The 15,693-nt window shown below is 46.5% G+C and overlaps 1 protein-coding gene across 2 annotated transcripts in view; it reads right to left on the reverse strand.

Moving 5' to 3' along the window:
• Positions 1 to 15,693, reverse strand: part of rabgap1 (RAB GTPase activating protein 1) — a 72,704-nt gene that overhangs the window by 43,199 nt on the left and 13,812 nt on the right. For both annotated transcript variants that reach the window (XM_084486918.1, XM_084486917.1), the window contains 8 exons: positions 13,429 to 13,589; positions 9,572 to 9,682; positions 7,829 to 7,895; positions 7,454 to 7,556; positions 6,143 to 6,312; positions 5,126 to 5,294; positions 4,313 to 4,406; positions 1,652 to 1,802 (listed from right to left, as the gene is read on the reverse strand). In XM_084486918.1, the coding sequence (XP_084343044.1) occupies positions 1,652 to 1,802; positions 4,313 to 4,406; positions 5,126 to 5,294; positions 6,143 to 6,312; positions 7,454 to 7,556; positions 7,829 to 7,895; positions 9,572 to 9,682; positions 13,429 to 13,589 (1,026 nt within the window). The remainder of the gene's footprint in view (positions 1 to 1,651; positions 1,803 to 4,312; positions 4,407 to 5,125; positions 5,295 to 6,142; positions 6,313 to 7,453; positions 7,557 to 7,828; positions 7,896 to 9,571; positions 9,683 to 13,428; positions 13,590 to 15,693) is intronic.

Genomic DNA, 15,693 nt, shown 5'->3' on the forward strand with positions numbered 1-15,693 from the left:
AATTGCTTGCACAAAACTCTTGATCAGCACTCAGCATTTGTTTATTGTTGTTGTTTATTTAAACCAGTATGCGCAGAGAGAGTGAGGGGGAGCGAGGGAGAGAGAGAGAAAAAGAGAGCGAGTGAGCGGGCGAGAGCGAGGTCTGCGGTCTTGGCCATTAGTTAATTTACTTATTTTTGTGTAGGTAATATGTTGTCAAATATGTTTAAACTTAAATAAACTACCTATACAAGTAGTCATGCCTCATTGTATTAGTTTGTCCTGTTATTGACGTAATGCGAGTCATTGACATAATAATAGATAGCGAATATTCAAACGTCATAGTGTGTGTGTGTGTGTGTGCAAGATAGTGTGTGTGAGAGCCAGTGTGTGCGTGTGTGTGTGTGTGAGACAGTGTGTGTGTGTGTGTGTGTGTGTGTGAGACAGTGTGTGGGTGTGTGTGAGTCAGTGTGTGTGTGTGTGTGTGTATGTGTGTGTGTGTGTGTGTGTGTGTGTGTGTGTGTGACCCAGTGTGTGTGTGTGTGTGTGTGTGTGTGTGTGTGTGTGTGTGTGAGAGAGAGACTGTGGGGGTGAGTGAGAGAGAGACTGTGGGGGTGAGTGAGAGAGAGACTGTGGGGGTGAGTGAGAGAGTGTTTGAGTGAGAGAGACTGTGGGGGTGTGTATGTGTGACTGTGGGGGTGTGCGACTCTTGAGGGTGTGTGTATGTGTGTGTGAGCCAGTGTGTACGTGTGTGTGTGTGTGTTGGTGTGTGTGAGACAGTGTGTGTGTGTGTGTGTGTGTGTGTGTGTGTGTGTGTGTGTGTGTGTGTGTGTGTGTGTGAGAGCCAGTGTGTGTGTGGGTGTGTGAGACAGTGTGTGTGTGTGTGTGTGTGTGTGTGTGTGTGTGTGTGTGTGTGTGTGTGTGTGTGTGTGTGTGTGTGTGTGTGTGTCCGCGTGTGCATGTGTGAGCCAGTGTGAGCCAGTGTGTGTGTGTGTGTGTGTGTGTGTGTGTGTGTGTGTGTGTGTGTGTGTGTGTCCGCGTGTGCATGTGTGAGCCAGTGTGTGTGTGTGTGTGTGTGTGTGTGTGTGTGTGATTGGGGGGGGTCGTGAGGGCGACATCTTGTCACCACCTGGGACCCGGTGAGCCGCGGGACGTTGACTTTACATAACCAGAGGAGAGCAGGCCTCACACACACACACACACACACACACACACACACACACACACACACACACACACACACACACACACACACACACACACACACACACACACACACACACACACACACACACACACACACACACACAGTGATCCAAGTAAAGCGAGGGCTTCTCAAAGAATCAATTGATCATCAAAGACACATTGGGCCCCTTCTTGCCCATGAGATTCAAGTGCCAAGCAGAGGGTCACAGGATGTACACCCCGGCCCCCCCTGAAGGCTCATGAAAATACATTTCTCATTTGTGAACCTCGACTTGTTTTGATATTCCTTTCGTTATTGAAACCGGACTCAAATCCCTCGTGTTAATACTTGGGTCATTACAGCGTGTCGATATTCTGACCCCCTGATCAGAGCGCTGGGGGGTAAAACACACACACACACACGCACACTTACACACGCACATACGCACACGTCTACGGCCCGTTTTGTACGTGTGTGGGCTCTTACCTTGGTGATGAGGGTGCGGTACTCCTCCACCTGGTGGTCGTTGTTATGGCAACCCGCCAGGAGCTGCCAGACCTCTCCTCGCAGGGCCTCGGGCACGCCGCTGCGCACCAGCGCGGGCAGCTGTCGGGGGCGCACCGAGAGGTTGAGGTGCCTGGACCGCAGGGGGGGGGACGGGGGGGGGGGGGCCACGGTGAAGATGATGATGGACGATGGAAGGATGGAGGGAGGGAGGGAGGGAGGGAGGGAGGGAGGGAGGGAGGGATGATGGTTCGATGATTGAATGGATGAGGGATGGATGGAGGGATGATGTTTGGAGGGATGATGTTTGGAGGGATGATGTTTGGAGGGATGATGTTTGGAGGGATGATGTTTGGAGGGATGATGTTTGGAGGGATGATGTTTGGATCAATGACGGGGAGGAAAGAAACAAGAAAAAAATCAACATGAGAGAATGAAACATTGTCATCATTCAAAGTCTGCTAAAGCGATCAAATGTTGTCCCCTGTGATATTTAAATGAAAGTGTAGACTGACGTATTATCACACTGGTAACTGTGATATGATCGGGGTTGAGCAATACCATTAGTCCTTTAGAAAAGTGAGCAACAGGCGTGACAGTAGTACAGGACAGATAAACCAGACTAGGACAATTATCTATTCTGTAAGTTTTGCATATTATAAATGCAGATGGTGCATTTGTCCCGGAAGAAGAGAAAGTGCTGAAGCAGTACAATCTCAGGAGGAAAAAAATAAGTGACTCTCCAGTGAGGAGCTACCGTGTGGAGTGGGCGCAGGTTAGAAATCCCTCTTCCATGGGGTCAATAAGCTATTTACTTGGCGGACTAGTTTGAAAACGTAGCAAATGTGGGGACTGAAGGTTAATGGAAGTTTTAAACAGTATAAAGTGCATGTGGTCTGTCTCTCTCTCTCTCTCTCTGTACTTCCCCTCCGGTAGGGCACCAAAGAGACGGCTCTACAAAGATAAAGTTCACATGCACACACACACGAACACACACACACACACACACACACACACACACAAGGAAGCTCGGAGGCATGGCTGTACCTACGTACCCACTAGCACATGATGAGAGATGACAACAAGTTCCCTGAATCCACCATGACTGTCTCACTTTTTCCCCCTCTGTTAATTCATTCTCCCTCTCACTGTTTATTTGTTCCAACCCTCGGATTATGCAATCCATGGCATTTTCTGCTAAGACTAAGCACCGAAACAAGGCATACTGTGAAAAGTGTGTGCGCCCATGCATGTGCGCGTGCGTGTCAAGTAAAGTAAGGCCAGGCTTCGCCCCCAGGGGCAAGATATCTCTCCCTCCCGCTCTCTCTCCCTCCCTCACCCTCTCTCTCTATCCCTCCCTCTCTCTCTTTCTTTCCCTCCCTCCTTCCCTCTCCCTTTCCTCTCTGCCCCTCTCTCTCTCTCTCTCTCTCTTTCTTTCTTTCTTTCCTTCCCTCCCTCCCCCTCCCTCTCACACACAGAGGATATTTGGAAAGCCTTGTTATTTGTAGGGCGTAAGCCAGGACTCCCCATGCCCACTGGTTGACAAGCCTCTTGGTTTTGGGTCCTTTTCATAGGTTCTCTCAGCAGCTGATATCAATGCATTAGCTCTCACTTGAGTTCTGACCACTCGTGATCTCGTCTGAGTTAGATACATGACACCTTCAACACAAAGTATTCTGTGAAGGTTCCACTCCCGTCCAACACAAGATTTGGGAAATACTTGTGTTAGTCAATCTTCGAGGGACTGCCGTCTATGGTGACTCTCTTCGGTGGAAAAAAAGACCACATGTGATTGAGTAACTGAGTCCTAGGCAGTGTTGGCGACAGCACCTGACGAAACAGCATGACAGTATTTTCTTAATATTGCGCCATTCTCCAAGACGTGGCGATCAGCAGTTTGTAATGGTGCCTTTCAATGACAGCTGTAGTGTGTGCTGGCTTTAAGGACGTTTAGCCCCATGTCAGGCGTCTGTTGTTTGCTTTGGGTACACGACTTCACGTACACGTCAATTGTTTTTTTTTATACCATGTTCATGCCAACAAACATGGCTTCTTGTCGCTTCCACAACACTCTTAATCTTGTACCACAACACGATTGTTTAGAAAATATCAAAATGATCCCTTGCAAAAAAAAAAACTTTGTTGGCCATCTATTTCAAGTTTTATCATCCTTAAATGGAAGATTTAACAGTGTTTTTCTATCACAGTCAAGACGGCACATGTAAGTGAATAGATTAATTTTGTCGTTTTATATTCATGTGTGCATCGGAGTGTTACAGTCAAGATATCATTAAATACTTGTGTTTCTCTTAACTAGGCGGTGGGCGGACTCCAAATATGCTCATGCCAACTTCACAGCAAAGCAGCTTGAAGCTTATGCTAATTAAATCCCAGCCATTTTAATTGAGTTCCTCACAAGCTTTTGATTAAGAACAATTGAAGCAATGACACAGGAAAGCCATCTTAATGAGCTACTTATCAGTAACTCTTTCCTTCCTGTTGCCACACACAAAGAATGAAGTCATTCAGCCAACGACTTTCAGAGACAGAGACAGAGACAGAGACAGACAGCGCGAGAGAGACAGAGACAGAGAGAGAGAGAGAGAGAGAGAGAGAGACGCAGAGGGAGAGAGAGACGCTCACCATTTGGAGAGCAAGTCCCCCCAGGTCTCTAGGATCTTCTCGGCGCACTCTTTGGAAACGTCTCCCGAGCCGCTCAGCAGTGGCTCATCGTTATCTGGGAGACGCAGAGGAGAACGTGACGTTGAGGATGAGTAGACACTTGGAGACGTACAGAAGACAGACCGACACAATCAAGCAGCCCAGCCCACGGAGAGTGGATCAGATCTTTTGGATCGTTAAAGTGCCACTTAATGACATTTCCGAAAAACATTCAAAACATTTCCTGTGGGAACCCAACCCATATTTCCCCAGATTATTTTACCATCATCTACTCTAGCCTTTAAAGGCTGGCGTGTCAAATACTTGGAAGAAACTCCTGCTACAAGCCAGATAAATAAATAAACATCCCACATTTCGAGACTGTAAACAAACATAAGTGACACTTGAATACTAATAACCATTTATTTTTCTCTTTCCGTCTATGTATTACCATGTAAACAGTTAGCAGATGCATTTATCTTTACATCATCATACAAATCATCATACAAATCGGCTGCTACCATACAAATAAGGTAGCAGCCGATGAAAATCTGGAGAAACTAAATATGTAAAAAAAAAAATATATATATGTAATTGACGAAGCATTGAAGCTGTTGAAGACTTGTAGTTGTGTGCAGCTTACCTGCAGGCAGCCCTGAGCAAGATTGCCCATTCGGGATCAAACCCAGTACCTTTCAGCTTACCTTCCTCCCACTCCCCCTTCAATCCCCCCCCCCCCCCCCCCCAACTCTCTCTTCCGAAACCCCCCCCCCACCTTCCACGATAGTGTCTCACCTTCCTCCTCGTCGTCCTCGGGCGGGGAGGCCCCCGAGCCCCCGGGCCCCGTGGTGAGGGCCCCGGGGCTGGCCGTGGTCTTCCTCCGCTCCCGCTCCGCCTCGCTCTCCAGGCTCAGCACCTCGTACAGCGTGTCGCTGGCCGGGCTCTTGCGCTCCTTGCGCTCCATCTGAAACCACGGGACACGAGTCAGATGGGGTGAGGCTACAGCATGTTGGATCGGTTTGACATAACGTATGACTTATGTTAACGGGAATGTAACAACAGACAATCTTTTTTTAGGCATGGGATCAATCAAGGTTTAGATTTCCCCTCCGGAACAGCCGGAACCACATGTTGTTATAGCTCCTCCTATAGTTGACTTTTAAATGTATAGTTTGAGATCTAGAAGGTCTCTGTGTACCTGTCGTAGTTTGAGATAGGTCTCTTTGTTATTTCATAGTTTGAGATAGAAGGTCTGTGTACCTGACGTAGTTTTAGATAGACAGTCTCAGTTTACTTTCGTAGTTTGAGATGGAAGGTCTCTGTGTAGGTGACGTAGTTTGAGCGTAGTTTGAGAGAGAAGGTCTCGGTGTACCTGTCGTAGTTTGAGATAGAAGGTCTCGGTGTACCTGTCGTAGTTTGAGATAGAAGGTCTGTGTACCTGTCGTAGTTTGAGATAGAAGGTCTCGGTGTAGCTGTCGTAGTTTGAGATAGAAGGTCTCGGTGTAGCTGTCGTAGTTTGAGATAGAAGGTCTCGGTGTAGCTGTCGTAGTTTGAGATAGAAGGTCTCGGTGTACCTGTCGTAGTTTGAGATAGAAGGTCTCGGTGTACCTGTCGTAGTTTGAGATAGAAGGTCTCGGAGTAGCTGTCGTAGTTTGAGATAGAAGGTCTCGGTGTAGCTGTCGTAGTTTGAGATAGAAGGTCTCGGTGTACCTGTCGTAGTTTGAGATAGAAGGTCTCGGTGTACCTGTCGTAGTTTGAGATAGAAGGTCTCGGTGTACCTGTCGTAGTTTGAGATAGAAGGTCTCGGTGTACCTGTCGTAGTTTGAGATAGAAGGTCTCGGTGTAGCTGCGCTTGCTGAAGGGCCAGTAGAGGCGGTCGTTGGGGGAGCAGACCCGGACCCGGTTCTCCAGCAGGAAGCGGACGGGCTCCTCCACCTCCGTGATCACCAGGTCCACCGCCGTCGTCATGTACATGAACTTATCTGTCCGATTAAAACAGGACCGTGTGATGCGACCGGCAGTTCCCACCAGGCAACCGGATCGGTCAACGAGACATTTAGGATCATGACTAGTTGAATTGTACATATTGTGACTTGATGCTACAAGCTTAAAAATGCATGTGAACTTTGAGACAAAGTAGCTGACTCCGTCCATGGACAAAATATTTGTCAGCATATATTTGAGTGATTAATGAATATTCATTATGAAATCACATACTGTACATTTCTGTGATTTTAACTCATTCCCACAACTTTGCTGCAAAACCGCCGCAAATTCCGCCACACATTTTTGGCCAGTACAACAATTACACGCAAATATCTGCGCAATCATAGATGGAGTGGCTGTTGGATCTTCAAAGGCAAGACGGAGATGACGCATTTCACAGAACTGAGGTAAGCTAAACTACGAGTGAATGGAAGGCCGGTGAATATCTGCAATCACACGGAAATGAATCGTCAACAGATCCAATCTCATGCTACCCGAGGACTTCTGCCTCGCTGCAGTTGTTTACTTTGAGCGCAGCAGGCTGCCTGCCTCTGGAAGCCAGATATCTCATGCTAGCTCTGTATGGAACCAATAGTAGCTGGTCTGGTCCCTATCAAGCCGCCTCAGTCCAGGGGTTTCCCACGACTTTTTTTTAACAACGCAGTGAAAATCATGTATATAAAAAAAATGATTGAGGCAGACATCGAGGCCAGCTGACAGCCCACATTTTTTCTTTTGTTGCTTGAAATTTATGTGTTTAACGTAGAAACGATTTTCGGTGTAAACCTCCGTAATGTCATCTTTTAACTGTGGCCATCACTTCTGTTTAGAATTATTCAAATTGATGTATAATGGTTATAAAAATATAAAAAATCCCACCGCCAAACCACTTGGGTATTTAAACAAGGAGAGGCGCTTCCCATAACTTCCTCTCAAACCTCAACGCAACGTAACCCTGGTAACAGAAGGCCCTCCCGCCATTGTCTCCACAGGCCAAACGATGCATTCCTTCAAACCTATAAAATACGAGCGCTTGTTGTGTTGGATCACAAGCTACATCATGTCGGGTTTGTTGTTGCAAATGTGTGGAAGGCAACCAGGCTGCTTAAGTCACCCCGGACGGTGAGGCCGATGTACCTTTAGGCGTTTCTTCGTTCACCGCCTGAAAATGAGGGGTGTTGGGGTGCCAGCTTCCTGTGATGATGTACGACTTCCCGTCGGAGCTCTTGCCCATGGACTCCTGGTTGGGGGGGGTGGGGGGGGGGGGGGGGGGTGGGCGAGAGGCAGAGGATGTTCAGACAAACACAACCTTATACAGAGGGCACCGCAGATGTAAACACCCACAGGCATGCGCCACATGGCCGGCGAGGACAGAAACAAACAGAGGCACGCACAAAAGGCACGCACAACACACACACACACAGACATAACATTGCCAGCCGACACAAGCAGATAAATAAACACAAACACACACAGACAGAGGGACAGAGACAAGGACACACAATCACCCACCAGGTCCAGCAGGTGCATGTCGCTGTTCTTCACGTTCTTCCCCGGGCTGAGCAGTAGGCCAAAGCACCTGACACACACACACACACACACACAAAAAAGGTAAGCTAAATGGGGAGCAGAGGCAGGAACAAGAGACAGAAGTATAAATCTCCCTAACCCTCACCAGAGAGAGAGAGAGAGAGAGAGAGAGAGAGAGAGAGAGAGAGAGAGAGAGAGAGAGAGAGAGAGAGAGAGAGAGAGAGAGAGAGAGAGAGAGAGAGAGAGAGAGAGAGAGAGAGAGAGAGAGAGAGAGAGAGAGAGAGCAACGAGAACCAGAGTAAAGAGAGTAAAACCAGTTGTGCAAAAAGCCAGGCATATATTAAACCAACAGCTTCCTGGACAGCCCCGGGACGGGACATTAACCATAACACCCCCCCTGCCATCAGGATCCCGTCCCCATCCTCCTGGCTGGGGCCGTAACCTGGAGGCTGAGCAGGAGGTGATGGAATGTACACACGTCAAGAGCGCTCGTTCACAGCAGAGTGGAAAATGAGGCGTCTCCCGCAGCGGCGACTTCCTCCCGCCCTCCCGGGGCCCTCGACCCCCGGGGACAGCTCAGGAGCAGACCCCCAGATGCTGACGCTCAGACGGACGGAGGCGGTCCTCTGTGTGTGTGTGTGCGTGTGCGTGCGCGCGTGTCCCCGTCCGATTGAAACATACGGACGCTTAACAGTTTTGTCTTCCACTTCTATGCCCCGCTTATACGTCAAGCTCACTTTGGGAACCTTCCCACCGAACCGCTCATCTCTGACGAAGACACCATGAAGGAACCAGACCCGGTGGAGAAGTCGGACTGCGGTCACACTTTTTTCTACGTTAAGCACCAAGAAGAACGCACACGCACACACACAGACAGACAGACAGACAGACAGACAGACACAACTACCACAGTCAGCTCGTCAGGATCAACCAGGGGCGGGGTTTTCGATGCCTTGCTTAAGAGGGGTTGAACCGGCAGCTCTACCTCCCTTGTTTCTTGGCTGTCAGGGCATGCGGGGCTGAGCATTACAGAGGAGACATTGTTGGTACACTCAGCTGAGCCGCGTTCCCCTACATAGAGCACCACAGCATGAAATGATCCAGCCACCCATTGATATATCATTTTAGCTACCGATCAATCTATTTATATCCAAACTATCCATCTTCTTTCTATCCATCTATCAATCCCTGCATACTTCCATTCATCAATTGATCCACCCATCTATCCATCCTGGTTAGGTTATGAATGAGCTATCGCTGGATCTACCCATCCATCCATCCAAGCCAAACAGTGCTTCCAAACGGAGTTGCAGTAGTGAAAGCATCAGTATCAGCATCGCTCTGCAGTATCACTCACTGTCTGGGGGGGGGACTGGTTTGGACCAGCATGACCCAATGCAAAGCACTGTGTGCCAGGGACACATCAGCTGCCAGCTTTACAGTAAGATGGCGAACACACACACACCTACTCGCGTAGCCCACGGCCACTTATATAAAAGTTTGCTTTCGTGTTTTGTCGCAATTGTCAAGTTATTACTCAATGATGTTTTTGTATATTTAGCAATATCGTTACCTTTTTATTAAATGACTTACTACAGATAACACATCTCACTCATGATCGATTACAACAGAACCGCTCTAATCAACAACAATCCTTTTACAGGTTATACTCCCATACCTGCTCATGGCTGTACATGTGTGTGTGTGTGTGTGTGTGTGCTCTACCGTTCTATGGCCAGCTCTTTGTTGGACGTCTGCTGGACGTAGATGACTATCTTCTTGTCCATCCCGGCTCGCAGCTTGAAGCTCTGTTTGTCTTTGTCCTTGGCAACGGCACTGGATGACAGCGGAGAAACACATGGGACACGACACTTCAAGATACGTATTATCCATCTACGTTACGCAGGGAGAATATTCATGACGCAGCATGGGTAAATGACGGATAGTTATGAACATATGGTGTTCATAATAGTTACACACTAAGAACCACATTTTTCTGATTGAAATCTTACAGAAGTTAAGTAAACCGGTTCCTTTGTTTGACCGTCAGATAAGTCTGTATTTAGAAGATGTGCTGTTATGCAATATCACTTACTTTTTTTGTAAATTGTGTTGTATAATACGGTTTCTAAGAGAACTAATAACCTGCTTTTCAAATGATGTCTTAGTTTTATATTTATATATGGTACCCACGGATGTAGACTGATGACTACAAATGACTCACACAATCTTTTTCAAATGTAATTCTCCAAGGTTTTTTTTTATTTATTTCCGCTAACTTTTTTATAGCTTTTTTATTTCTCTTGTTCTTCACTTGGAGAACAATGTAACTGGGCTCCTAGATGCATTTCAAATCCGGCTGACGGAGCAACACCCCCCAAAGAAAACGTGCCAACGCAGATAACAACGCTTCCCTCTTTTTCATCTATGACATTGCATGTGAAACATGCCTTCCTGCACACAGAAATAATCAAGAACCAACAGGAAGGAAATGTGTGCGGGCTAAAAATACACAAAGAATATCAGAACATGGAATATTTACAAACAAGCTGAGTGGTCTGAACAATCGCGGAAGTGACCGAACAAAACAAAACAGAACAACGATCTAGTGACAATCCAGGGAAGCAGAATGGGTCGTAAAGGGTTATCACCACGCAAAAAACACACAGTCACTGAAATAATAACACAAAACAGACGTTCTGTTCTTGATGTTCTTTCCTTTCCTTGGCTCTCTATCATCAGTGAGTATCAGTGAAATCAAATCTGAGGGGTGGGGGGGGGTTGGAAATTAGGATGAAGGAGAGGAAATGACTCAAAGAACGACCATCCCCAGAGTCCTCAGAGAGAATTAAAAGAAGTACGAATAATAATCGGAATCTTCTCATTTGTGTGCATGTACTACTATTAGCCCAGGTGTATAAAGAGAGGAGGGGCTGCTTATATATATATTTAAGGCTGGCCCGATTACATCATTTCCAGCTATGGATATTCATTAGGTTTCCAAATGAATATCCGAATATTGGGTGGAACAAAAAGGAAGGAAAAAAAAGTCTATGTTCTTAAGTGGCCGAACAAATAGCAAAAACAACAATATCCCGTCAGTGGCTTTTCATCAGTGTCAGTTTGACTTGGTTACGGCAGAGCTTCAATTCAAAAAGTTTCCGACTACACGGTTACCAAAGTACTAGATTAGGCCTACTTCCAATCATCACAAAGGAAGTAGGCGGTTTGAACAATGTGCAAAGTTTTCCAACAATTCCACAGCAGGACTAGTGCTATTTACCCGGTGATGAATCACACAGGCACTATTGTTGGGGACCGATCGCCATGAGAAGGAAAAACATGGCTACGTGATCTGTTCATGTTTACTAAATAACCAGTACGTTCTTATTAGTAGGTAGAGCTTTTTGGTGTCTTTTGGACTCTTTTGAACATTGACATAGCTGCTAAATAGAGTCATTACTAAAACCCTTCTAAAACGATTAAAACCCTGATGACTGGGGGGTGATGGCTTGCGTATCATCCCACTGGACGGCAGCTGTCAAAGTGACACTGGAAAATGTGAATCATTTTTGAATATCCATAACTAACGAATGATAATTCGGTCATCCCACATTTGGCCATTCTGATGACAGCTGCCATTACCTCAACTGAAAGGATGACGTGAAGCATTCTCGGATGTCTAGCACCCTTGCATATGTTTTTGTCACTGGGATATACAGAGCAGATGTAACCCAGCCTTCTTCCCGCAATCCAAATATGCAAAGACGTGACAGTTTTTATAAAAAATATTTTTCATGAAAATAAAACAAAAATCTGAATACTGAATTGAGATTTCAATACCTACCTTAACTAACAAATATCCAATTTGTCTCCCGATTTTACGAAGCAAAACTGTCGCTGCGACTTATTTCAAGTCAAGTCAAGTGATAAAACATGAGGTGCCGTCACGGTGAAAAGCCCATAAGCCCATTAACATTAGAGGTTTGAGAGCAAAAGATAAAACGGTTATCTTTTGGAAAAGCTAAATAAATAGACATTGCCATCACTTCATAGCAGAAAAACAAACAAGGAAGTTTTCCACAATGTGCTCTCAGTCCATAGACGAAAATTGAAAGCCTCTGTGTCTATCGGAATAGCTTGCAAAAAGAAAAGATGCCCTGTTTTCTAAATCCGTCATAAGGTTCAGGGTTATACTCAAGCTTTAATCTGCATTATCTCCAGTTACCCACGGACGCTTACTCAACCATCAGTTGAGCGTCACCATCACTATTCAAACTATTTTGGTACTCTTTCTTGCCGTTACATGTTAGTATTTGGGTTGTGGTTAAAGATGTGTAATAAGAGGCGTTTTATACATCGGAGTGGTTTATTTGTGGTATTTTGAAAACACACACCCCTATTTTACCACACCTGTGGCTTATAGAAAATGCTGCTTTAATTTCCAAAAATACTTTTACATTCCTTCCTTCCTAAAACAAGGATGGGAGAACAATGTTGGAGGTTTGGCTCCACGTGCATGTGATGATGACGGCGGTGACGAAGATGTCTTAGTCATGAAAGCGAAGGAGGGATCATAAAGGAGTTGATAAACGAGAGGAAGTACATGTCAGTGCCTCTATGGAAAAAGGAAAAAAAAAATGGTTGGTGTTATTTTTAAAATCTCTTCCTCGCTCTCCCTCTGTCTGTCTCTCTCTCTATATACATACATCTCTCTCCCTCTGTCTGTCTCTCTCTCTATATACATACATCTCTCTCCCTCTGTCTGTCTCTCTCTCTATATACATACATCTCTCTCCCTCTGTCTGTCTCTCTCTCTATATACATACATCTCTCTCCCTCTGTCTGTCTCTCTCTCTATATACATACATCTCTCTCCCTTTCTCTCCCTCCCTCCCATGACGCACATGTTCTTTCTCACCAGGACACCATCACACACACAGTCTGTGCGTGCGTGCGTGTGTGCGTGCGTGCGTGTGTGCGTGCGTGCGTGCGTGTGTGCGTGTGTGCGTGCGTGTGTTTGTAGTGGGTCAGGAGGGCAATATGTGTCTGAAAGGGATGAATTATACTATGTAGTACACATTCCAGACATTACTTTTTAACAATACCAGACAGAAGAAATTGAATAATTAAGTTAAGTTCTGCAATGTTTTACTCGAGTTGGTGTAGAATGAGCTGATGAGGTGAGCTGAAATACATTACTATACCGTTTAACAAACAGCCGTGTTATTCTTAAAGTACTAATGTTTGATGGTTGATGTTTGACATGTTACATATCTTTGAATAATGTTTGATGTTTTTATCTGTGCTGTATTTATTTGTGCCTGGGGACTGCAGATGCAAATTAGCCTAAGGCTAACTCTGGTGCAATACATCAAATGTTTACATTTATGTTTTTAATTGCACATGGTCCCTTTCAAATCAAATCAAATCAAATCAAATCAAAATCAAAAGTAGGCAATGCTAAACAAGTTATGAGTGTCACATATGAATGACGTGCAGCAGATCATACGGTGTGTGTATATGTGTGTGTATATGTGTGTGTATATGTGTGTGCGTGCGTGTGCGTGCGTGCGTCCCACCTGAAGGTGCCCTTGCCGTCGTCCTCCCTGATCTCCAGGCTGACCGTGAAGGTGAACAGGTCCCCTTCGGGTGTGAGGGGCGGGGCCTGCTGCGATGACATCATGGCCTTCTTGGCTGACCGTCGGAAGGCGGTGGCAAAGCTGTACAGTATCCGGCTCACCTGCAGGCGGGGGAAGGGAAACACACACACACACACACACACACACACACACACGCTACATTGAACCACATTGAAGAACAATGCTTCTATTGTGTACACCTGGTCAAGACACCTGCAGAGGTAAACACAGACATAACATTACACACGGCAGGACATTCAATAGAATGTGATAGAATGCGGAATATAGAATATGAGTGAATGATCATGTGGCCCTGACCAAACATCTAGAACTCAGCAAGTTATTTCCCAGAAGTTATCCGTTCTCACTCGGATGGCTCTGGAAGATCGGGCCAGAAACGGTTGAACAAGGCATGATTTCTTCTGCTACCGGGATTAAACGTGGGAATGCTCACCGCCACCACAGACCAGATATGGTTCTGCCCAGACCGCATGGTTCTACACAGAGAACAGGGCTCTATGGATCTGTAACATGGCACAGTGTACTGTAGACCAAACGGTTCTGTGCGGAGAGCCCGATTCTCCGAGGCAACTCCCATCAAGAAAACAGATTGTCGTTTTAACTTGCGTTGTCATTTACTTGTCTTTTCCTTTGGTGTGTCTTTGTGTGTGTATGCGTCAAAAGACAGCAAATCAAAAGCAGGCTGCAGCAAGACACAGCTGGCCTGCTGAAACAGATTTCTACATGAGATCGCAGGGGGTCCCAAAGCCATTTCAACCCCCCAGAACAGAGGGTGGGGGGAATGGCTGTTTTCAATAACTTTCAGTGTTCTTCCCTTTTCTGCTTTTTTTTTGGGGGGGGGTGACTCGTTTTCTGAGTCATCCTACACAATGCCTTTGTATTCTCAAGCGGGAAATGTAAGTGGGTCTACATGGGGGGTGGGTGTGTGTGTGTGGGGGGGGGGGTGTGAATGAGGGAGATGGAAGATGAGCGAGGAACTGGGATGGGGGAGTTTGGCACAGACATCCAACTAAAACAAAATAAAATGGATTTAAAAAGGGAATCAGAAACAATCACTTTCACAAAGAGAACAATAGAATTGCTGTTCTGTTCCTCGGGGTCTGTTATATCTTTGGTAGACCGAGTCCAAAGGGATAAGGCGGCCGGCAACCGCTGATTACAAGGGGGATCAGGTACGGCGTTCCCATCCTATTTGATTTGTGTCAACGATAACTATCGCTGGATGGCTTGGACCGGCGACGTCCAGTTACCACTGCCTTCCAGAGAGCTCTGGCCGGCGCACAATTCAAGAGGAGGATTAAAGGAGAGTGCGAATTCAATGCCAGATGTACGCACTTTGCAGCGAGATCAGGTCATCATGTGACTCATGTAGGAGGGGAGGGGGTCCTCATCATACTGGTTACAGTAAACAGCTCCCAGGAAGCCAGTCAAACACTGCCGAGGGGAGAGTGATCCCTTATTGACCAATGACCTATTTAGTTATGATGGTTCGGCTCCACTGCCCCCCCCCCCCCCCCACCGGATCACGCGGGGGACCTGGTCATGACGTGACGCCACGACCGTCCCCCGAATTCCGGATGAAAATAAAAGTGGTATTTTAAGAAGAAGGGCGATGTGAGAAGGCAAATTGATTCAAAATGTGTTTGGGAGATAAGACATGTTCTGTGGTCTTTTGTGTGAGACAAATTGAAGCAGAAAGTAGAAGGAAGTAATGCCCCCTCGGGCGCAGAACGCGGGGCTTCAGAGGCTGAGCACTGAATAGGTTTTGTGTTGCTCTTTTTTTTTAGGTTTGGTTTTGGTGAGGAGCGTGACTGTCATGATTTAGAGAGGAATTCGGGACACAACGTTTCACCCAGAGAGACGGTCGGGATGTTGACAGTAAAGGTCCAATGTAGGTCCAATGCGCAGTGTAGGTCCAATGTGCAGATCAAGGGGGCTGTGCGTGCGTGTGTGCGTGTGCGTGTGCATGTGTGTGTGTGTGTGTGTGTGTATATATATGTGTGTGCGTGCGTGTGTGTGTGTGCGTGTGTGTGCGTATGTGTGTGTGCATATGTGTGTGTGTGCATATGTGTGTGTGTGTGTGTGTGTGTGTGTGTGTGTGTGTGTGTGTGTGTGTGTGTGCGTATGTGCGCGTATGCGTGTGTGTGTGTGTGGGTGTGGGTGTGTGTATATGTGTGTGCGTAT

This window comes from Micromesistius poutassou, assembly GCF_964030765.1.
Source record: "Micromesistius poutassou genome assembly, chromosome: 22".
Classification (NCBI taxonomy): domain Eukaryota; kingdom Metazoa; phylum Chordata; class Actinopteri; order Gadiformes; family Gadidae; genus Micromesistius; species Micromesistius poutassou.